The sequence below is a fragment of the Solea senegalensis genome, linkage group LG21 (assembly GCF_019176455.1).
Source record: "Solea senegalensis isolate Sse05_10M linkage group LG21, IFAPA_SoseM_1, whole genome shotgun sequence".
Lineage (NCBI taxonomy): Eukaryota > Metazoa > Chordata > Actinopteri > Pleuronectiformes > Soleidae > Solea > Solea senegalensis.
This window is the reverse complement of record NC_058040.1, coordinates 13,138,425-13,162,862: the sequence shown is the minus strand read 5'-3', so window position 1 is coordinate 13,162,862 and position 24,438 is coordinate 13,138,425. Positions and strand designations below refer to the sequence as shown.

Genomic DNA, 24,438 nt, shown 5'->3' with positions numbered 1-24,438 from the left:
ATATATATATATACACATGTATATATATATACATATATGTATAGTATAGTAGTATGCATATATATATATATATATATATAGTATACTGTATATAGATATACTGCTATATGGCTGCAACTTGGTCACCTGCACTTTACATAACATGAATTGACAATGTATTTTTCCATTTATAATAATTCATTTTTTAATTCTAATTCTAATGTGTGTATATGCAAGTACGGATTATGTGATGAAATATTGTAGAAAGATGTCACAGAAATTCACATTTGAAGGAGAGGAGGTGAGATTAAATTCGATTTAAACATCTTCACGCTCCTTTTTCAAACATGAGAAGAAACTAATGCATGTGAACCATTTGTTTTCATGTCTGCTAATAAATTGAACATTTGTTCTTCTTTATGTTTGAAATAAATAAACTAACCCCAAAAAAAGTGATGATACTTCAGCTTTCAGGTCTTAATAGTTAACATTGGCACTGATTTATAAAGTAGGTCACTCCTCCCTGACACAGGTGCTGCCAATCAAAGCAATCAACCTCCACCAGGTGAAAGAGCGAGCAAACAATCAGTGGCTAACCCGGCATTTAAACACACTTAAAAACGGAATATCACCAAGACAAGAATAAAGGACGTCGAGTAGATGGACAGACAAGGTAAGTATACATGTCATGATTACCTTTTATTACCTGAAAGCCAAAAACATCATCACTTTAGTAAATCACTTTTTGTTCCCTCCTTCCCTCAAATTTCTGTCAGGATGATAATGAAGTTCAAGTTGAACAGTTATCCTTTATAACTTTAATGAAAATGTCATTTGCACAACTGTCTTTCCCTCTAAGCATTTGCGTCCCTGGTCTTGAGAGAGAAACCTTGGGTTCTCTCCAGCCACTTTAAAACTGGAGTTATGTTATTTGAGGAACCTAAACTTACCATCGCCTGTGTGTTCGCTGGCTCCACCTGTGACACTCAATAGATAAGTAATAGATAATGAATGAATGAACGTCCTTAGTCTGATTCAGGTAAATATTGCTGAAGATGACATTTTTTTAATTGCTTATTAAATCCAACAACTGTATTTTCTATAAACACTTCAAGGATTTTCTGTAAGTGAAGACAAAAGCCAAACAGTCACAGACACAAACTCTCTCTTACTTTACAGCCAAGCATGAACATTAAAATCTACACAAAAAGGTTTATTGTTGTTGTGGTAATACTATTACACTTATTTCATGCCATATTATGTGAACTATGAAAAGCCCAAAGCTCTGCATGTTGTATGTGGTCGCAAAAAAACTATTATTGCATTGGAAAGAACACATTTGGTCATTAAAGGTGGCCAAAAATCAAAAACAGAGAGAATATTCCACATGGCCTACAGCCACACTATGGTAGTAACTGTTAAATAAATTAAACATATGCTCCAACATACATTAACGTGAATCCTTTCAGCAAAGCGAGTGATAACACTGGTACATACAATATAATACAACACAATCATATGTCCCTTTTTTTTATTTCAATGAGACACATGACGCAGGTTACGGTGGTTAGTTCCTGAATTATTTTCCAAAAAAAATATACTGCATATCTATTTATTTATTCATTCATTCATATAAACAACTTCCGATAATTTTTTTTTCTTTATAATTCTAAAATACATCTATGATATTTAGACACAATATGTACAATTTCACCCACGCTTTTATGCAAAAATCTTCCAAAAATGGAAGACGAGGAGGAACGCCTGTCTGCAAGGCAAGGGGTTTAAGCGCTGACTGACACACACACACACACGCGCACATGGTGTACAGTTCCAGTTGAACTTATTGAAGGTATTTGATATTCAGCGACGGTTCTTAATGATGTCCCTGTGTCTTTGTCACTGAACGGTGAGATTTAATATTCTCCGAGGCACTGCATTCTGAACGATGAGCGTCTACTGTAACACTGTGACCCCCGCGAGGGCACCAGGATATTGCGTAACATCCAATAATACTTCCTTGTTTGTCAGCTTTCCCCTTTTCTTTCATTCCGCATTTCTCGCACAACTCGCCCCCCCCCCGCTGTGTACGCTAAGTAACCGGAACCTTATGAGACCTTTTTTATGCTTCAAGAAACCTCACGGCTGTATACACTTACACAGCTCGCAAGTTTCGCAAAGAGCCCCCGCGCTCCTTTTGACATGATTTACCATCCTGTCCCAATAACGCAGGCGTAATTTCACCTAACATCCGTGGCGGTGTACTGTTACCTGACAGCTCGAGTTGATTTCACGTGCTTTCTCCATGCTTTTTAGTCGCGCGGTCTCTGGGAGTCGCCGCGCGCTGCAGTTTTTATGATGCATGATCAGATCTCACTTTCTATGAGCTGATACATGAAACTCAATAAGTCAGAGTTTGAAATTCAAAGTCTCTACTAGAGCAGCGCGGTCCACATCTGTGGGACTCCTGTCAGAAATGTGCAGAGGAAGAGGAGTAAAGAGGATGAGGAGGACGCCGCGGGCGACGCCGAGGGCACGTGGTGGTAGTCGTAGTGGCTGTGGACTCTGTCGGGCGGCTGCACCGTGATGTATCCGTTGATGATGCGGACGAGCGGCGGAGGCGGCGACTGCACCATGGAGCTGCGGAGAGGATAGAAGAGAAGATCGATATTTGTAAAGGTCTCGGCCTCCGACAGTACATCATGAACTCCCCATGAACTAACACTTGTCACAATTGGTCAGAGGTTTCCCTTTTTTTTCCTCCCAAGTGATTTATGTATTTTGATTTTCCCCTTCACTGGTTTGAGGTGAGCACGGCTCAGTTCCACGAAGGCCAACGCCCTCTCTCGCTATGTAAATGAACGTGATCCGCAGTCACTCCCAAATTTAACGGAAATGGTCGATGTCATTTTGTAACAGTCCTGTAGGTCTGACAGACAGACAGACAGACATGCAGAACGCTGTCTCTGCACTGCTGAGCCTCTATGCCATGTGTCGTTCTTCGGGACTAAATGGAAAATCCTGTTGCGAGCTGCAGGAAAAACAGGCCCCTCCTCCTCCTCGTTTCCCTCTTTGTCTACAACTGCTCGAGGAAATATGCAGACTGTGGGAGGTAAACAATGGAAATATTAATGATGATGGAATCTTTAAAGGGAAAACGTCTCAACAGATGGATCCACTGCAACAGACCTGAGTGATACAACCCCCCCGCGATGTGCACCTCATTGATCAGCACATAGCTGCAAACCAAGTGCCTGTTTTTACTTATTTATTTGCGTTTCTTTATTCTTCACATTACATATTCTGCCTGTCTCCACTGCTTTCTTTATCTGTCCTTTTCAAGTCTTGCAATTAAATCATTTCTTCTCCCCCCCCTCCCCGTTTGATGCTGTGCGTGTGGTGCTTGTGTGGTTTATCCTGGGACGAGGCCAGGCAAAACAAACACACGGGTTCCTGAAGTCAGGATCTCGAGATACCAGTGGGCTGCAGCGGCAATTTGACACAGCATTACAACACAGAATATTGAAAGAAAAGTCTGCCTGTGCTGCTTCCTTGTTACCGAGTTATGTTTTGACAAGCACAAAGGTTAAGAAAAATGAAAACATGTACGAGTTCGGCACAGGACCATGTCCCAGCCCTAAATGATTATTCCCTTATTCTGACAACAGACAAATCAGTGTGAGCTGAAATGGATCGTTGTGGAAAACGTGAAAAAAAGGACTGCAGGTGCAGGTGGCTGATTTCTCAAAGGTCCAGTGTGTAAGAATTGGTGACATCTTGTGGTGAGACTGCACATTTGTGACAAACACAGAACTCCTCTGCTCCTTTTTGTAATGGAGCTTTTCCATTATACAATTCTAGCATGACTCCGCTCGGCTCGGCTAGACTCTACTCTGTTTGGGTATCATGTACGTCGTTTTCCATTACTTCATAGTACCTCCTCAACGTGGGCAGGGTCGTCCTATCACGGCTGCACGAAACTGCAGTGATGAGCAAAGCGGTTGTTTTTGGTATAACTGAATCATTAGAATCAGTTAATTAAAAAGATTAGCTTTTAGAGCACAGACTCCTGCTGACACAGTCACTGAACTAAAATATGGCTGAATAACGAGTTGTGTTTTGGCTCACGAGATCCAGCTTTCGGCAGAGCTGTTGCTAATGCACCAGACTCCTGTTAGATCCTTGCTACATGTTGGAGTCTTTTTAACTGACCTACAGTTCGGTTTGATACCTGTGTCGGACGTCACGCTCACGACTCTTCCGGTGACAGCACTCGGTGGCCGGCAGTCTGTCGACATCACATTTTAGTATCGACTCAGCTCGCTTGGAACCTTGTCAGAGCAGGTACCAAAAAGGAACCAGGTACTACCTCTAATGGAAAAGCAGAAACTGTAGTAGAGTCGAGCCGTGCCATGCTAGAACTGTATAGTGGAGAAGTGCCAAAAGTGTCTCCGGGTACCGCGGTGGCCTTCACATACAAGAAAGGATGTCCTTGTTCGTTTGCATTCAAAAGGTCCGGCTTCAAAATGCTCTTGTTCTTTCAGCCTGATGTGGAAACAAAGCGGCATAATGGCCCTTGCCTAAAGTACCTATAAAACGCCAAAGGATTTTCATTTTAAAGCAATTACACACTCATAAGCACATTCAATTTATGCCAATAAAGCCTTGGAAAGGTCAGTCAGTGGCAGAACCAACACAGCACACAAAGATACAAACAGTGACCACCAACAAAATGACATGACTAAAATATATACAGTACAAGTATTACAATGTTCAAAGAAAGTCTCATGTTAACTTTTAAGTTATAGAATATGAAATGAAAGTTTATTTAGTTTTGAGAACCTGGAGAGGCCGTAAGGAAACCAGGTGTGGCTCATCACTCTGTGGACACGCATCAAACACAACACAGAGCCGTGGCACTGTGGCCGCTTCTGTTCAGCGCACTCCCTCACCTTTTCAGACATTCAAATATACAAAGATGTGCACGGTGTACACTTTACAAAGTGTACACAAACAGTCTGCTTCCTCCGCGCTGAGCAGCACAGCCTCTCTCTGAGCAAGCCGAAATCATTTCTGCAGACATAATGTACACAAATGTTCACAAACCTCCTCTGTTCCTGTGAGGAACAGACGCTACACGGGTGGAGTTTTCTTTCCGTCACTAATGTGGAATAGTCCGTACTGTACGTAGAAAACACAAGTTCATTTAAAAGCTGAGGGGCAGAGTCCTGCTCGGGTCCAAAGTGTAGTACCTGTTGATTAGCTGGAACTTTTTCTATTTATTTTCAGAACCAACCATAACTGTAACACTCTACGTATTTATTACAACATAATAAATCCATATGATAAAAGATGATACATGGTCCACGATACCGATATCACGATACGAGAATTCTGTAATAATCAAGGTATTGCAAGACAATCATATAGCGATACGTCACGATATTTTAACCCACCCCTAATCGCTGGGCATGTGTATACTAATTCTTTCCTCTGCAGTTGTTTGCCAAGTTTCCGAAAAAGTACTAACTAGAAAAAACAATGGTGAAATATAAGAAACAATCAGGAAGTGAATGCGCGAAACCGTCATCAATCTCTGTTTCTGCCAAGTCAGACAAAATGGCAGTTTTCAAACAGAATCAGCAGCATATTCAAACTTCAGACTCGGCTCTCCTGGCGATTCTGTCAAGCGAATTCATGCCCACACATGTGAAGACATAATCCACACCAACAACATATTAAAGTCCCTAGATCACCTGAGCTGCACATCCTTGGACTTTGCAAGGAAAACACAGGAAGCCGAGGGATCACTCAGGAAGCAGGAAGTGTTCGATGACAGTGCCAACCATGCTGCCAAATTCCATCTCTTTAGTATTATGTGACGCTATACAGTCATTTACAGTTTACATATAAATAAGGAAAGCAAACGAGCGCGCCACATGAACCGTATGACATGTTGAAACAAACTCAAATTTCAAATATTGCTCTGTCTAACAATAGCCATGGCTATAAAAAAAAAAGACCAGAGGGTTTATTCAGAGTCAATGAGACACTGAGGTGGGACTTTAAATCAGCTGAAGTTGCTTGTAAAATACAGATTTACGACAGCTTAATGGTTTGCTGTCTTCGGACACTGCTCTGTGAAATGTCCACATTCCCCCTACGTTTGCGTGGGTTAACATCAGGTGCCGAGTTTCCCTCCATAGACAAAAGATGTGTGAATTATCGGGAACTCCTTGCTGCCCTAAGGTCTGAATGAATGTGGTCTACCGTCGACATGTGCTTGCCCTTTGATTAAGCCTCTTGTCGAGACTGACAATAACCTCCAAGGTATGGTAACCTGATTCTCGGTAACCTAAGGTGTAGAAAATGGATCGATTGAGTCTCTTTTGCTTCCTGTGCACGTGCAAAATCACAACATTTGCCCTTACCACAAAAGGGGGGAGAAGATTCAAGATGGCAGACCACACCTTGTGCAGTGGTCTCCTTTTCTTTTGTCTGAAAGGTGAGCTTGTTTTGTTGTCTGGTTAGTCCCTGCCTGGAGCTACCGAGAGACCAAAACCAGATACTTGGTAGGAATTCCCAGGCTGCCGTTTTCACATCCAAGACACTAACACCAGGTAGAGGCTAGTATGGACTTATACCACAAAGCAAGATGGTGATTTTAAAGGTCCTTTTCAGGGTTAAGACCTGGTTTTAGGGTTAGGCACTTAGTTGTGATGGTTAAGGATAGGGTAAGAGGCTAAGGAATGCATTCCGTCTCTGTGGTGTCCTCACAAGTTTGTGTGTGTGTGCGGTCTCCATGAAGAGACATGGTGATGTGATATGGCGACTGTTAAGCCTGCGGCACCATAAGACTGCATAACATATTCCAATTTCCTCTCTCTCTCTCTCTCTCTCTCTCTCTCTCTCATCCTCTCTGTCTTTCTTGTCTGTGCTTTTATCCTTAAACCCTTTCCATTCCTTTTGTCTTCGTCTCTGTCTGCGCAAGTCTCACCTTTTCTACGTTTCTCCCGCTCCAATCACACAAGTCATCGACAACGACTGCAGAGAGAAACCCGACCCAACAGACCCTCGTTCTCTCACCTTTCTTCGATGCGAACCCAGAGGTCATTAAAATGCCGGTGCCGCTGCTTCTTCTGCTTGTTCCTCCTCTTCTTCTTAAACATTTTCCTTTCTGCTTTCTCCAGCAGCTCCAGGCTGTCTGGTGGCAGCAGCATGTGGGGTAACAGGTCGTCCTCCAGGGGACGCCCCTGATCCCCCTCTTTGTGCAGGAGCTCGTGGAGGAACGGCTCCAGGAGAGGAGACTCGTCATAGTGGTCCTCAGACTCTGGTCTGGATGATGATGATCTTCTGGAAAGGACACGTCACAAAAACTTAAAACTTTCAAGAGTTCAAATGTAAAGAAAAGGTTTGTGACACAGCGTGTGCTCTTTTTAATTTTAATATTAATATCAGCGTGTCTGTCATTGGACTTTTCTTTCCTACATCAAAGGGAAATAAGCTTTGGAGATGCTGTGCCACAAGCACAGACCCTTAAAATGTCAGTCAGTCAGTCATCATCTAACCGCTTTATCCTCCACCAGAGGGTCGCGGGGGGTGCTGTGCCAATCTCAGCTACAACGGGCGATAGGCGGGGTACACCCTGGACAGTTCGCCAGTCCATCGCAGGGCCACACACAACTAGAGACAAACAACCATTCACTCTCACACTCACTCCTACGGTCAATTTAGAGTGTCCAATTCACCTAATCCCCACATTGCATGTTTTTGGACTGTGGGAGGAAGCCGGAGAACCCGGAGAGAACCCACGCACACACGGGGAGAATATGCAAACTCCATGCAGAAAGGCCCTTGTTCCAACCGGGGCTCAAACCCGGGTCTTCTCGCTGCAAGGCGAGAGTGCTAACCAGTACACCACCGTGTGGCCCCCCTTAAAATGTGTTCTCTTGAATTTATTTAGAGATGAAGCTTGCAGCAAATGCATACATTTGAGACGTCTTGATAGTCCTATTTCTTCACGAGCAACAACTCCATCAAAAATGTGTGCAGTGCAAAGGAAAGGGAAACGAAAAGGAAAGGAGACGAGACATATTATCCTTGCAATGTAACAACAGCATGCTGTGGATGTTCCAGTAACCAATTTGCAGTCTAACAGAGAACATGTCCAACATTTTCTGGAAAAAACAATTTAAGGTCCAGTATTCTAAGTATGAGAGCAAAACCAAAAACAAATCTTTTTGATGAGAAACAATTGAGCTTCTGATGAACCACCGGCCATCACAAGGTCAGTAACTACAGTTTGTTGGTTAGTTTTTTAGAAGACGCAGAAAGTGATTAACAAAGTAAGGAAAACCTCCTTTTGTCTAAAAAAAACAACTAAAAAACGAAGTTCACTCAGTAGACATAATGAACTTCCACAACATATGTCAGTATCTGTACACTGCTATAATTATTTCCAGGATTTCACAGGCTTTAAATGTAAATGTCACAGTTAACTTAACTGATAATTCACAACATCACATCATGTTGTTGTTGTGAAATTTCTATATGTAGATGATTTCAAACAGGGAAATCATTTAATAATATAAAATGTATAAAGGGAAATACAGATAACTCATAGTGATCTGGTGAAACTGTATAGTTACAGTAAAACCACAGTAATACATGGCATAGCTAAGCTGAGCAATTTCAAAGTAACACGACATGTCCACCTGGGATAAACCTATAAAACTATATATTTGAACTCTGGAGCTGCCAGACTAATGAGCCCACATCAAACAGCGGATTTGTGTACGAAAGTAGATTCACTCATTCATTCGCTCACGCGCTGAACAAAAAAACCCAACACAGATTCACACTTGAGATAGCCACCCGCACCGTGCGGCATGCTAGACTGCACGACATGCTTCACAGCAGGAGGGACTGTGGGAGTCCCGCTGTGGTTGGTCCTTTCAACAACTCTTCAACCGTGACTTATCTATGGTGCAATCTGCTCTGTGGAAACAGCTGAAGATGTGGAAATGAGACATGTCAAGGACTGAATTTCTAAGTATAAGTAGTGCGTGTTCAACATTTTGAGTCAAAGGTTGTGTGGAAGAGTTAATTTTTCTTAAAATGTACTCAAAATGTTTAAAATCGGATTGAATTTGTGAAATTTGGAAATGCGTCACAGTTCAAAGTTCACTCGGCTCGTTCTTATGAACAAAAAGAAAAGAAAAACACGTCTATTTTGTGACTTCTGCACAATTACTGCTGCTTTATATCACGACTAAAAATGTGATAGAAAATGAATCCCAACTTTGACTCAACAACCCATTCGAAGAAGAAAAAGTGAGGCTGTCCTCCAATAAAACGTACATATACAGTAGGTCGTATGCAGGAATTACGACCTACATTTAGGTTTTCAAAACATGCGCCCCATAGCGGTTGTATACATAACAGCAACCAGTTCCGCCTTAGACACTGTATCTAGTGGCTTCGCCGTTGTCGGCACCGGCAGTCGGCTCAGTAGCGAGAGCGCTGCGCCGGAGCGTGGTCGACTATGGTTCGGTCCCTAACTATACCACCTTTTTAATATTTTTTAAATTTTTACTACCTAACCCTGTCTTTTTTGCCCTAACTCTACCCTCAGTAACATCTGTGCATATTCGAGTTGATAAATACTACCTTTATGTCGCATCCAGGGGTTTGAAAAAAGCGACCCACTGTCACATTTCAGAAAACGACCTATATGTACGTTTTCAGGGGTTGAAAAAAACGACCTATATGTATGTTTCAGTTGGAGGACAGGTTGGAAAAACCCACATTTTTTAAAGCTTTAATATGTGACCTATAAACAAACACCCCCAGGATGTCCATATAAGGAGTTTTTTATTATGTATTATTTTATTATGTATTATTCCCACGGCAATTTACCGTGGGTGCACCTGCGGCACAGATCAGCACCGTGTGATCACTAAGAATTAATAATAATAGAGTCCCGGACGTACTATTTATTTTCTTTTCTGTGATCACCAGCGTTCCACACTGAAATGAGTCTCTGATTAACAGATTAGTGTCCAGTAAAGCAAAGCGAAAAAAAATCCCGAGTGTCAATGGAGGAGGTAAATAAATAAACCTATGTCAAACTTCAAAAAAATACTCACTGTTCGGGGACATGTGAGGAGAGTGAAGGATAATCACTCGGTGGATAAACTACTGAGCGCAGTCTTTGATTTATTGCAGACAACACATCTCTTGCGAGGGCTGAAGCAGAGTTTAAACATCTGTTTTGGGTCTGCGAGTGAACACGAACCAACGGAGGAGTCGCGGCGTACTTGGAAAACGATTTCCCATTTGGAATTTTGTCAGTGAAACCGTTTAAAGTAATATATTTTTTTCCACGAAGCAGCAGTTACACTATAAAACGTGGCCTGGACGAGAAACCTTACACTATTTTAAGTGATAAAATGTGGACTTTTTTTGAGATTTTCAGATGAAATGAAAATGTCTCTTTCGGTCGTCTAGGTTTCCTGCTTTGTTCTTTCTTGCTCTTCTCAAGACTTCTTCTGATTATTATGGAAAACTGTTATAAATTAAAATTAATACAATAATAAATAAATAAATAATATTTCTATGTTGTGTGATTTTATGGCAGTTTAAATACTGTTAGGAACTACTTTAGTGTTGGACGAAAGTAAGTAAGAAATGATTTTAAAAACACTCTTGTTTTCACAACAATAAAACCTTGTTATTTAGTCAAATTGAACCCTCGCATAAAGTTAGGGGATTAGTGAGATTTGCTGCCACAATAAATCAGAAAATCACTGCTGTTAAATAAGTGTGTAAGCGCATGTGTGCATGAGGACAGTAGTCAATTTACCTGTTTATGGGCTGCCCAGCAGGGGTGTGCTCCACTTCGTAACCCTGGCGACGAAGCACATCAATGACTGTATTGTTGCCAAGAAAGTGACCTGCGACCAAGAAGAGAGAGAGAGAGAGAGAGAAGTGTTGACCTCCACTTTTGAATGCTAATGATTAGTTTCATTGCCGGCCAATGAAAACAAGACATTCACCATGCCTGTCACTGCACCGTGACAAAAGGGGAATAAGAAAAATATGTTGGTTCTACAATAACCGCGCATAATTTTTGAATACAAAAATACAGAAAGCTCACGCACACACATGCACACACACACGTAAAACCTTAGCCATGATTTCACAATATTGTTCTCCGTGTTATGTTTGAAAAACCTGGTTCACACAGGCGACATTCAAACTTATCTGTTTTCATTTTCATAAAAACACATGCATTCTGGTGTGGACACCCGGTCCACACTACCCCCACGTTCCATTTGTGTTTGAAATCCGAGGGATGCATGTCAGTCTGGACGGACACAAACCACATTCACCTCCTGTCTCATTTTGACTATTTTTGAACAAAAAAAAAGTTGCTCATAATCTCATTTTCTTGTTGTTGTCTGTCCTCGAAAAATAATCCCTGTTCTTCATTTTCGCCGCGATGTTTCTCATTTATCGTACTTTCAGAAAAGAAGCAAACAGCTGCAGAGGAGAGAACCACCGTCTCCCTGTTTCCACCAGTGCACATGATGGTTTAAAATGAAAATGAAGTAGCATGGATTTAGTTTAACAAGTTTAACATGCTACGAATGTAAGGTCAGGACCAAACAGATGTGCACCCCTTCCTGTATCCCTTTGTCCCCATCCATTTACTTCTCCCTCTCCTTCCTTATCTCTGACTTCCCCTTTTTCTTCCGCTCTCTCCTGCTCTGACCCTGGCTGTCAGCTAGGTGAAGTGGGGGCATTGAGGCTTCAGGTTGCCATGTCAAGAGGTCTCCATTCTTCCCCCTCGCTCTGACAAAGGGAAGCAGGGGCTCATTGTTTAGGGCTGCTCAGCCGCGGCAACACCGAGCTGTGTAAACAATGAGCCCCGGGAGTTTAGGGCCCCGTACACATGAAAACAAGTTAAGGAGAATCTAGAAATGTTTTTGTATATACACACGGAACCCAGCGTTGAGGGAACTTCACTATCTATGTCATTGTCATCTTTTTATTCTTGCGATTGGAGTTTGTTTAATCTTTCCAGCCTTTATTTTCTTTCCTGGCTCGGTTGATTCCGTCCCTGTTTCTGTGACTGTCACATATCAAATGGAATATTGAATAAGCCTAAAAATAAGTCTGTACACGGCACATGCTTTACGCACATTCGCCACGTCTTCATCCACACGACACTCTCTTTAAATGATGTCGTTCTGCTTCCATGTGGATTAAACCATAATCTGACCGTGAGCCGCCAATAGAGAGACTCATTTTACTGACTAATCTTGGCTTAAGTGATAACCGAGCCAACGAAAATGTCAGTGAAAAATGACTTTTCCCTTAATTCATCTTCAATGTCATCTTAGCCATAAGAGGAAAGTCCTAAAAGTGTATCAAACTTGATGAAGATTTATGTGGTTTTACATTTTTGTTATTTCTGGTGTGTCGATATGATTTCAGAGCACCCGTGAGAGAACGGCCAACTGGTTGAATGCAAGAAAGGAGGAAAAAAGATGTGCGTTCATTTTCATTTAAAGCAGAAATCATTATCAATACAGGTCGTCAGCTAAATGAATAGCCGGCAGCCGTTGTGCTCTCCGTGGGGGTTGTAAACAACAGCGAGTCGCAGAGAGACGGACGGAGTTCTCTGGGCCTGCTCGCGTTTAGAAACAACTCAGCGTGATTTATGTGAGTTTACGTCAGGGGGGATTAAGGTGGGACAAATGGAGCTGTTTGGCACAATGCAGGGCCACAGAAGGGTGGGCGGACATAAAGACTTCAAAGGGACATACACACTTGGGGACGCGAACGTGTGCACGCTCACATGCGCACGCACTGATGAGTTCATGCTTGAAGCGGAAAAAATAATGTCTATATCCTTGTGGCTGATAAAGACATTTCAACTTCAATGTATACAAAGCCTTAAAAAAGGAAATATGACTCTTTATTGCACAATTTTAATACTTCCACAGCTACTTTTCTACTGAAATGCTTCCATATTTTTTTTCTTGAAAATGCACAGCACACATGCTCGCTATAAAAAATGCTAATGCTGCTAACACATAAACATTATAGCGTCCGCCTGCACGGTATTAAGTGTGCAGATGTTTCCATCCTGCATGGTTCCGTTTAACATGTTGAATCAGACTCACAATCAGTTTTTCTGCTCGTCCGTTGTCTCATGGAAAATCAAAACAAAAACATTCGACCGTACCCTAAACAGATGTTTACTCTGAAACTATATTCATTTAATCATTTTAAATCCTGAGAATAATTCCACCCATCTCTGCCGCACCGCTTCAATACATTACTTGGATCCGCAGGTTATTACAGTAGAGGTTTTTGACCCCGGGACCCGGAATGAGCCACTTTCATTGTGGCTGTTGTTTCTGCACATATAAGAAGCAGCAGTGCTCGTGTGTACAGCCCACGTTATAGCCCCGACCTAAACTTAAGAGGCACACTTCTGGAGTGACATACTGTGACATCTGACATTTATTTGCACACATTATTTATTTAGGCCAATTTCATACATTTTAAATCTATTGAATTGACCAAAAGTGTGTGTGTGTGCACACCAGTGCACAATGTGTTCACTGTGAGTCTCTCTCCGGCAGCACTGGAAGAGGAGAGATGGTACAGATAAAGAACGGGGGACAGAAGTGAAAGCTTTCATTCACAGTCCGCTCTCATACATGAAGAAACACTCATAAATAGAACTCACTGGGTTGGACGGGACGCAGATCAACATGTCACGGTTATAAAATCACACATTTCTGTATGTCTGTGAACTATGGCAGCATTTAATGGTGACTTAATGAACATGAAAGGAACGAAATACTGTTTTTAAGCCTTGTATCTTCGCTCATCAGTGTTGCCTTGAAAGTCTGTGTGCAGTGACTTCAGTACATTCAGTGGAGTCTTGCTCACTCTAACAGATCATCTTTAGATATGAGATTTCTCTCTTTTTGTACAAAAAAAAGCAATTGAAGCCACTGCTATTACTTTAATGAAGTATGTGTATGTTAAAGGGGACATATTATGCAAAATCAACTTTTTAACCATTTCAATACTTATATTTAGGACTCTGGAGGCCCTACCAGTCTTCGAGAGCTCCACCTTAGCTCCACCTTGTCCTTGCGAGAGTGCAGGCGAGGGAGGAAGAGCGGTATTATGTCAACGCGGAGGGACAAGTGTGCTGTTGGTGGCTGCACAGTGGAGCACAGTGTTTTACAGAGGATTTTATATATGAAGCTAATGTGCCGGATAAAGTCAGCAAATGTGTGTTCACACCACTTCGCATCAGACTGCAGCCAGTGGTCACCATGTTTAGTCAGCAAACGTATTTCACCGACGTACAAACACACACATTGTTAAGAAAAGGTCAGATAGAGCTCATAACTGACCATTCTGACACGTCCTAATTAAAAATATTTGTTCAGTACGTCCTCCATGACCGGAGCACAGACTCAGTCTGATACAGTCACAGACAGCAGCAGTTTATGCTGCTCGCCGCTGGCGATCAGCGGTGCTGTCCCTAAGTGTTTTTAACTGATTTACAGTTCGGCACTGTTCAGCTCGATCCTTATGTAGGACGTCTCTTCCTGTGACGGCACTCTCGCTGTTTTCTGCGCACACTGCCATGTTGATATTGTAAGAGAACTAGTGGAGGGAGGGTGAGAGAAATGGAGCAAAGGGAACAGGATCTGAGTGAGTGAGCACTGTAAAGAGGACAAGTCAGAAACACCCTGGAAGAAGTGGGTGTGTGTTTGCCTGTGTCTCATTTGCATATAAAGGGACCATGCACGAAAACCAAGCGTTCTGAAAGGGGCGGGTTTAGCAGGGTTATTGAACTGCTATGGTGCTTCATCCTTATGGTATTTTGACCAAAGCATGTCAATGACATGTTCATTAGGACACCAGGGAACTATTTTAATAGGGTATAATATGTCGGATAAGAAATACTGTACATTTAAGTAGAAACTATTTCAAAACATTAATCAGCTTAACTTGAAATTCTCCTAGATTAATTAACTCGAGTTCAATTAATCTAGGAGGAGTCCTCCGTTTGTTGCAATCTGCAGTTTCACCATCAGATGTCACTATTCCTTACACAGTAGACCCCAAACTTGAAGCCCTAACCCTACCTACACCGCTCAAGAACACAAGAAAACCACGCGTCCCTTGCTCTTCAATCAGCAGCTTGAATTATTAGAACATATGGTAAGCCTTAAATAGCAGTCCTTTTCCATACACATCAGTATTTACATTACTACTTGTAACCAGGGCCCGAGCGGCAGTTCTCATAACATTACAGCATGTTGGATAAACAAACGCCACAGGCAGCACTGAGGCCATTCTGCCCCCATATTGCCTTTTCTAGCTGTTTATGTACACATGTTCCCTGCTATAGTGAGCTCGCCCCAGAAGCCCATAATCACCATCGCTGAGCACTGAATGAACCCTTTTATTGCGGGAGATGGCAATCAGGTGTCTGGTGCAGTCCCGAATCTTGAACGCGCCATGTTTTCGTTGGTCGATGTCACTGATGACATAAAGCCACAAACTGTTGGACCTTGAGAGTGCTCGTGTTTTGCTATTTAACACCACGGTGGTTTCAGAAAATATCGACCGTGCATTGCATTTCAGAATGAGCACACAGCTGGCGAGCTGAGAGAGAGTTCAAACTATTGACGGAATGAAATAATAAACGTAAGATTCAGCTTTTTGAACAGCCAGAGATTATGCTGGGGAATTACTGTTTTGGCTGCAAACAGTCAGGCAAAACCACAGTGTCTTCAAATGCAAAGGACACGCAGTCATCCCTTAAATGTGACAGCCAGGAGACAAATAACAGGACAATTATTGGTTATCTACTGGCATAAAAATCACACTTGCACAGTCATCCCAGTGTCTTAACTCCACATATGAAGCGTCTGGAGACACGGGGGTTCTGCTTACAGCGCACTTCTTCTTATCCCGGGTTGAAGCAAGCTGTTTTATGTCTTTGACAGACAGTCAATTCCTCCCCTGTCTTAGACTTAAACCTCAGTCAGAAACAATTTGTTTGAAAAGAACAGGCCACGGTGGGAGTTGGCCTCAAAGCCGAGACGGTATGATTAAAATCTGTCAAGCTCAAGCTACAATCCGTCCCGCAGCCTTTACTTCGTTTTGTTTTTTTGTTTTTTTTGAATGCAAGATAAATAGGAACGTACACAACAGACTGGATTTAATCTTAATTTTGGCTTGTGTTGTTTGTTTTGAGAGAAGGTGTTCGGTGGATTTTCATTAACGGAGACAAGATCTATGCAGCTCTTTGAGGCTTTAGCGCGTACTTTTTTCATCATGATGGCACCAGATAAAGAAAAGCGAGGGCTTATTTAAGTTCATCCCATCAGGAACACGAATATCTGCCACTGTTTATTAAAAAGCCATGCAAAATATTTGACTCAAGCCTCGTAGCGCTGGTGGAAAAGTCAGCGATACTCCATCTGCGTTCAAACTCTGGGCGCCACGGTTAGCTGTACCCAATTTCGTGGCGGGAGCGGCTCGACGAGAAGACTGACATTACAATCCCACTAGCGTGCCTGAAAATGTTGAAAGGCGACAAGATGGGTATGCATCAGAGGAGCACTGTGTTTATATAAAAATATCACCACCACAATTCAATTACCAGAAAGCAGCCCGTGCTTCTTTTTTTTTAAGTGAAACTTTCACGTCGCGTTGCCAATTTGTGGTGTCGAGACCGAAGAGTCTCTTAATGTTAATATAATATTCATCCAAGACGGCACCACTGTTCTTCACCACTGGAACTGCCATGGAACAAAAAAAAACTGTTCAAAAATGAAGGTTTTTGCCTGGAATCAATTTAGTGCGATGTTATTTTCAACTATATGTTGTCGTTTAGATCCAACGTCCCAGTGGAATAAGGATACTCTTATAAGGAAAGATGCATTTCACACTGCACACTGTTCTAGCTGTTGCTTCTCCCCCTCCTGTGTTCTATTTCCCATAAAAGGACACGTCAAACTTAAAAAATTACATGTGATTTATCCCACTTATGTGTATATAGAATACAAACGCACACACACACACACATACAGTAGAATGACGCAGAACCAGACATGTCCAGTTTAAGGATTAAACCACAGGCCGAGCCAAACCAAACCTCCACAGGTTGTTTTAGTGCTTCCACCGCTCGGTCGTTAATGACCTGCTGTGTGGGCCTGCTTTCTGAAGATGATGTCACAATTTCCTTGAAAAGAGTAAAGTCAACGAACCTTTCAAAGCTTTTGACGATGCACCAGAGGCTGTTTCTGTTTACAGACCGGACCGAGCATGCTGACGACTAATGCCGCTAAAATGTGTTAAAAAGTTGTGTAAAGATTCTCATTTATCCAGGTCCTGGTTATCCATAAGTGTAAAATCTCTGCAGTTGCTCCTGATTTAACACCGTTTGGATAAGTATTATGGATCATACTCGTGTGTTTTCCGACATAATTCAAATTCTTGGAGGCACAGCTTTATTCTTTGAGACACGGGGGAGTGTTTTTAACAAACGAGGCCGCCAAAGGAAACTTGTAGAGACTGACTGTTGTTGACTGTTGTTTTTGAAATCCGTGTGATGAATTACGAGCTGCGATGCGATTTGAAATAATAAAAAAATAAATCGCACCTCACAAAAGTCTCCGAATTGTCGTTACTGGCAGCTTCTCGAAAGACGCCGTCCATACGGAATCTGAGAATAATCTGAGAATGTACGACCGATTCAAAAAATCCCCGGAGGTGTGATAATACATGAGCGTATAATACATGTGACAGAAGAAATGGTGATAAGAGACAGCTGTGATTTGGCCGTGTGAGTTTGAAAGACATGGAGCCACAAGTCGAGGGCAGAAATACACCTCCCCTTCCACAAAAAATGAGCCAAAGAATGCTAACATCTCCACCAGCACCCAAACATTTCTCTTTCTATTTCTCTCAGGCGTCGTGAGAGGCCTGGAGTTCAAACGTGGGGCTGGATTCAACGGGGTCGCTCCTCTGTATTGTAAAACTGATACCGATCACGATTCCATACACAGGTCTACGCAGGCGGCTGATGAAGGGGGGGGGGGAGCAGGGACGAGTGGATGCCGAATTTGCCAGAGAAGTAAAAACAGGAATACAGACTAGAGGAATAAAGCGTGCATAACACAACACAGGAATGTTAAGTCATCTGATCCCAGACTGTGATAACTGAGGACAAAATCCTGTCAGGCCTTGAACACTTTTGTATTGATGCCCACATAAAATCTGTTATAAAACGAGGGAATGGAGCCGTGGCCTGATCTTATGAATTGTTGTTTTTCATTAAAGGTGACATAGAATGCTTGTATCACACATATATGTTAGTTATGGAGGTCTACTTACATATATTAACTTGTTTTCATGACTAAAAACCTCCTAATCGCTGCAAACGAGCCAATCAAAATATCTCCTCTTTGACGCTCTCGTCAGCTGTGCTGATTCAGACCAAAACCACACCCCCAGAATGTGGACTGTGTTGTGATTGGCCAGCCAACGAGAGCTTTCCCACTGTCCTGTGATTGGCCAGGTACCTGGAAATGACGTAATAGATAGGCCAGCTCTCAGATACACAGCTCCCCCTCTGGCAAGGTGGATGCTCTGCATCTCAGCAGCTACAACGAGAGTAGTTCTTCTTCTGTGGTTGAATGTACGCAACCGGATGTGCCCGGACTAGTGCCCGCACGGGGAGACGCTACGGTGGTGAGAGGAGTGGTGAGGATTTCTGATGACGACATCAAATTAAGGAAGTGCCGATCCGCTTCGCAGAGCCCAGGAAAACAATACAACACTATTTTCTCAGCAGTGGCTGAACTGTTTGTTCTGAAACTTTAGGGTTTCATAAACGAGGTAATGACGCAGATACACACACACAAACGCAGCGTTAATTGGAGCTTCCGGTCTATGTGGGCTTTAACCCAGAATGAGCTATAATGTAGAGTTTTGATGCTGACTGAAGGCCAAACACATTAATTTCGTCTTTGTCTGTTTTATTTTTGCTATTTTTTGTTTCAGGCACAATGTTAGAATGTGCTTTCATCTTCCAGGCATTAGCATTAGCATAACTGTATAGTAGTATAGCTAGTATATAGCTAATGTTAGCTAATGTTTGTAACAACCCTTTCTTTTCTCGGGGTGACAATAGCTTAGTAGTAAAGCGAGTGGAAGGTCGTGGGTTTGATTCCCGGCTCCGCTAGTCTACGTGCCAATGTGTCCCTGGGCAAGACAAGGACACATGGACAAGACACTTAATCCTGACAGTTGTGACGGCAGTGGCTGAATGGGTATGAAAAATGTGTGATAGAAACCACTCACTGTATGAATATGGGTGCGAATGGGTGAATGTGAGTGGTCATCAAGACTAGAGAAGCGCTATATGAATACACTTGTACATAAACTTAGGAAATGCATTTATTTTGAATCTCTATCACATCCTCTAAAGCAGAGATTCCAAAACGGAAGCACATTTTGAAACTGGCATATATCAAGTGGATTCATAACGGAATATGTTCTTAGAAATGTTTGGTAGATTTATTTATTTTTTTAAAAAGTGAACTAGTGTTGCTCAATGAAAATGCTGGTCATTTTTAAATTGATCTATTTGGATAGGGGCTAAATGGCTGGAGGTCAAATGTCTGACAGGGGTCTGATCTAAAGGACTGATTTTGAGAGGGAATGAACATAGTAAAAAGTAAAAGTAGAGACAAAGATGACCCTGGCTTCCAAACATATAGTCATCCAAAAAGTCTCAGTTTATCTTAAATAAAATAGTTGATAGTCGAAACAACCATTACTTGGAACCAAATACAACACAGCCTCAACTGGATGTTTCCAGTCCCTAAGTTACGGTATATCAAAACTTGCTGGTTGCCTGGCCTTTGACCTTTCACTGTATAATTGTGCTTCCACAATAGTAACCGCCATAACATTATCACTGAGAGCTACAGTATGAAGGGGTTCTATGACTCTTCTTGTGTCCGAGGATGTCACAACTGACGCACGGGTGATGCAGGAGTGAGGAAAAAAAAAGCACTGGCAACGGGAATGTTGTTAGTCACCTTTTTTGGCGGCTTTACCTGAGTTTAAAAATCCTGGGTGTACTCTCACTAACTTTAGTGAGGAAAGAGGCTCAAGAATATTCTAGGAAAAGCAAATACGCAGCAACAAGAGACGTGAAGGGCTCTTTATGTCTGTAAATCCTGAGTGGAAAGACTTAAAGGATAGTGAAGAAGAAATGTGAGTCACGGCTTTCTTCACGATCCACCACAAACTCCATCATTTTCACACGTATGACGACGGCTGGCTGTTTGTTGATGCTAATTTATTTCCTCTCCAGGTTTCCGAGTCTAACGTCTCCCGCCTCAGACTTATGTCCTCTTAAAAAGCATATTTCTTTTATTTATTATGGGTGGTATTTGTGTGAATGTGAGGAAGGATCATGGGAGAGGCGGTTTGTTTAGCTTACAATGCTCCCGGAGTAAAAACGCCTTCATTTTAACGACTTAGAATAGCTTCTTTTCTTTTTTTTTAATATAAATTATAATTCATGGTGTTAAACGTCAGTGTGAAAGCTGCTTAAGTGCCTGTCTGGGGGTTACTTGAGATCGCGTGGAGCAGCTTTGAATTTATGCGGCGAATAAAGGAGAAACAGTGCACATAAGAGGGGCTGTGGTGCGAGGTTGTTTTTTAAACAAACCCTCACTTGAAATTTGTGGTGGCACGCAGCACTTTGGAGCCGTGTTCGGGATTACATATGTCAGGCTTCAACAGTCTCTAAGCTCTCGGCACAGCACTCGCCATTTGCTCTCTCTCTCTCTCCCTCTCTCACTGCCAAGAAAACGATGGCGCTTGAACACACGCCGGCTCATTCGCTGTGGTTGAATCAAAGAATGATCAAAGTTTGAAAAATTCTGTGAAAAAAAAAATAAATAAAAAAATTAAACGAGCAGTTCTGACAAAGTAAACAAGAGCGCCGCCAACTCAGAATGTCTCGTTTTATTTATTCTTAATATGAAAGCGAGTGTAAGGATTTTATGAGTCGTTCCACAGAGGTGGGGGAGAGGAGTGGACGTACATGTCATGTGACCTGAAACTGGCTGAAAACAGGGTTTTTATGGAAACCACAAGTGCTGGTACGAGCAATTATGTCAACAAGATACAAAGATCCAACAAGGTCTTAACTTAAAGTTTTTTTTATCTGAAAGCATTAAAAAATAATGTATTAATATGTAAATAAATATATGTACAGAAAAGAGTAAATGAATATTTTTATATCTTTCATTTGATATTTTTAACGGTCTGAAGCATTTTCTTTGTTTACTTTAATCTGCTACAGTGTTGGTGGACCACCAATGGTTACATTTATCTTTTCAACTATACACTATAAAAATGAATAAATAATTCTGCCTCATGCAGAATTTTCAGATAAATGATATCAATACAAAATGTTGAGGGGGTTGAGATGTTTGCGTAGTTTTGCAGAAGAATTGCAAACACTTTTAACTGTTTCTTTTTGATTGTTAATCGCTGGCTAAGTTTAAATCTTGAAGCCCCAATAAAACATTATTTAGACAGAATTGCCAGCACACATTGACAAAAGTGAGCTCGAGCCAAATACGATAGATAGGGGGGATAGTTGATTGAACGGAACTAGATGAGCAGCAGTGGAACTCTTCAGTAATGCGTTATCTTAAATTGTTCCAAGATGCCACTGAACTGATGCGGGGAAACTGGGATTCTGTGGCTTCTCCAAACATGACCAGCCATTTTATGCTTTTAGATCAAGCGCAGATCGTCGTGCACTACAGGGGTTTGATTATAATCACTCAGAGGAGTGAGGAGAGTCTCAAAACAAAAGTGAGTGTTTCTCTTTCTTTATTTTCCTGTAAATCTGTGCTTCCTCTCAAACACAGCCTCTCAACTCCCACAGTTCCCGAAAAAGGATACCGGAGGAGACTCCCGGTGGCTGCTCACTTTCTTAAAGGCATTCCACATCACATCTGAAACATGTGGCTTAGAGAGCAATTTTGTGCCTATTTAGTTTAAGTAATCTGCAAGAGATCTTGTAGATGTCCAGCAAGGCCTGCGTATCATCTGTCTAGATTATAACAGAGAGCAGATCTTTAGGACACATGCCTGTAAGTTATCACAGACGCAATTTGGGGTGTCGTGTGTCACGGTATCTCTCCTCCTATACATCACTGTTACTATAACAATGTTTGTTAACCCGCGTCTTAATCCCATTTCAACCCTAATCCGTCTTTTTCCTCCATTTCTCATTAACCATTTCAGCCTCTCTGCAAATGCTTTTTCCATCACAATCGACAAATTTCACATCTACAGAGCAACGTTTTACGACGGCAAATCTAGATTGGCGATTGCAATCTCTCCTTTGCTCCAGACCTTTGTGGTGACGTAAAACAGAAGTTATAAAACCTGCTACGGCAGGAGACTTTTCTTTCATTTGCCAGATGCTTGTACAATAGAGTTAATTACTTAATTTCTATACTGTCATCTACACAAGAGCATCCTCATGTTAAGTTTCCTTGTCTTTTGGTTTTATACATACTGGAATGAAATTTTGCCGTTATAGCTGTGACACAATTCCTTATATGGACATACTGGGTTTATAGGTCACATCTTCAGGCTTCTTATGTTGTTGAGTAAAAGCCATGATTACTCTAGTAGTGATATTTGTGCAGAAGTCACAAAATGGAGCGTTTTTCTTTTATTTTTGTTCATAAAAATGAGCCAAGCAAACAAATTAAATATCATTTTTATAAATTTGAGTACTTTTTGATTAGTTATAGTAATAGTAAAATGGGTGAAAATGGAAAAAAAAATCATATCATCAGATTGTCTGTAGGTTGAGCTGAAAAAAGGATATAAGAAACTACATGCTTATAGCCTCTTTACATACGTTTTAGCACAGTAATGAGGAAAAAAAGCAGCCTAAATGCTCTGTGTGCCAAAACCTGTGCCTTTTAACTTTCAAAGACACGAGGATAACACAAAATATTAAAGATACACGTGTGCCAATAAATGAAAAAGAAGATGACGTTACCAAAAAAAAAAAGATTAGATGTCAACCCAGACACCCTAACTCTTACATGTGTCTGACTGTAACGCCAAATACAGTACATCACAAGGTCTGGGCTTACGGATATTAAATTTATTTGAGTATAAATACTGAAACTAGTGCTCTGTGGCATCACGGCATCCTGCTCTGCTCGTGTGATTGATGACACACACATGGCAAACAACACAGGCTCTTTCATTACCTTGAACCAGAAAAATATCTGCGTTGGCTGAATCAGAAAAAAAGAATTCAATATTCCCACAGTGAGAGCGAAAGAGAGAGTGGAAGCCACAAATCACGCACGGCATGTTTTCGTCTGTCTCTTCATATCTTCAGCCCTCCCCCCCCCGGCGTTGTTGCCGTTCCTTTATGTTCCTTCATGTTTTTTCCCAAAATGAAAAGGGACAGCTCCTTCACAACAGTTCCCCCACACTCAGAATCATCAATAGATGCTGCTTCTGCTGCTGCTCGTGAGGTAAAGATATAATTTCCCCTTTCCCCTTTTTCCTCCTTTCATATAGGAGTGAGGAATTTCTGGCCCAAATGAAAGTTTAGCCTGTGGGCAAAAAAGAAAAGAGCCCATTCCAGGTGCATAAGAAAACACTGTTGGGCTTGAATGGGATCAGGGGTGAGGAGTTCAACGCTTTCAATAAATCACAACAAGCTGTTGTGACAAGCGTTTGCTGCTTTGACTGCGGCAGAAGTGTTGGCTGCATGAACTATGTCTTTGGAGTGCAGAGACGGAGGCCTCTGACCTGATGAGTGCCACAAAATGTATATGTTTAGGGCGCTTTTCACTCAGCAGCCAGTTAGTTACTCGTGGAGTGGCTGACAGGTTTATGTTCCCATTTAAGAAGATGTACCAGTGACACTTTACAGATGCTCCTGACATCTTAACATCCTAACGTTTGTCCTATGTTTTTCATCTTTATCTACGTTTTTGCTTTTAAGGTTATAAATATGCAGCTAGGATTTCTGAAGGAAGGGAGGGAGGGAGAGAAGATGAAGAGGAAGCCCCACCAAGACTGACAGGAGAACATTGTCCAGTCTGTAACACTGACCATCTGTTGCAAAAGACATTTTAAAGCAGAATAAACAAAGACAGAGAGTTGAAAGTCACTGATAAGACACGATTAAAGCTAATTTACTGGGCGATGTGGCCAAAATGAATACCTAACTTATGTTCTATTACATTCTTTAATAAATGAATATAAGTTTGTTTGGCTAAACAATTAATCAATTCTAAACAATAATTGCCAAATATTCTGACAGTTAAT

The 24,438-nt window shown here is 41.7% G+C and overlaps 1 protein-coding gene across 1 annotated transcript in view; it reads right to left on the bottom strand.

The window, feature by feature from the left end:
- Positions 1-1,013: 1,013 nt before the first annotated feature.
- Positions 1,014-24,438, bottom strand: part of trabd2a (TraB domain containing 2A) — a 62,810-nt gene continuing 39,385 nt past the window's right edge. The window contains exons 5-7 of the mRNA XM_044053571.1: positions 10,844-10,934; positions 7,066-7,332; positions 1,014-2,619 (exon numbers count right to left, since the gene is read on the bottom strand). Of these exons, the coding sequence (XP_043909506.1) occupies positions 2,415-2,619; positions 7,066-7,332; positions 10,844-10,934 (563 nt within the window). The 3' untranslated portion in view covers positions 1,014-2,414. The remainder of the gene's footprint in view (positions 2,620-7,065; positions 7,333-10,843; positions 10,935-24,438) is intronic.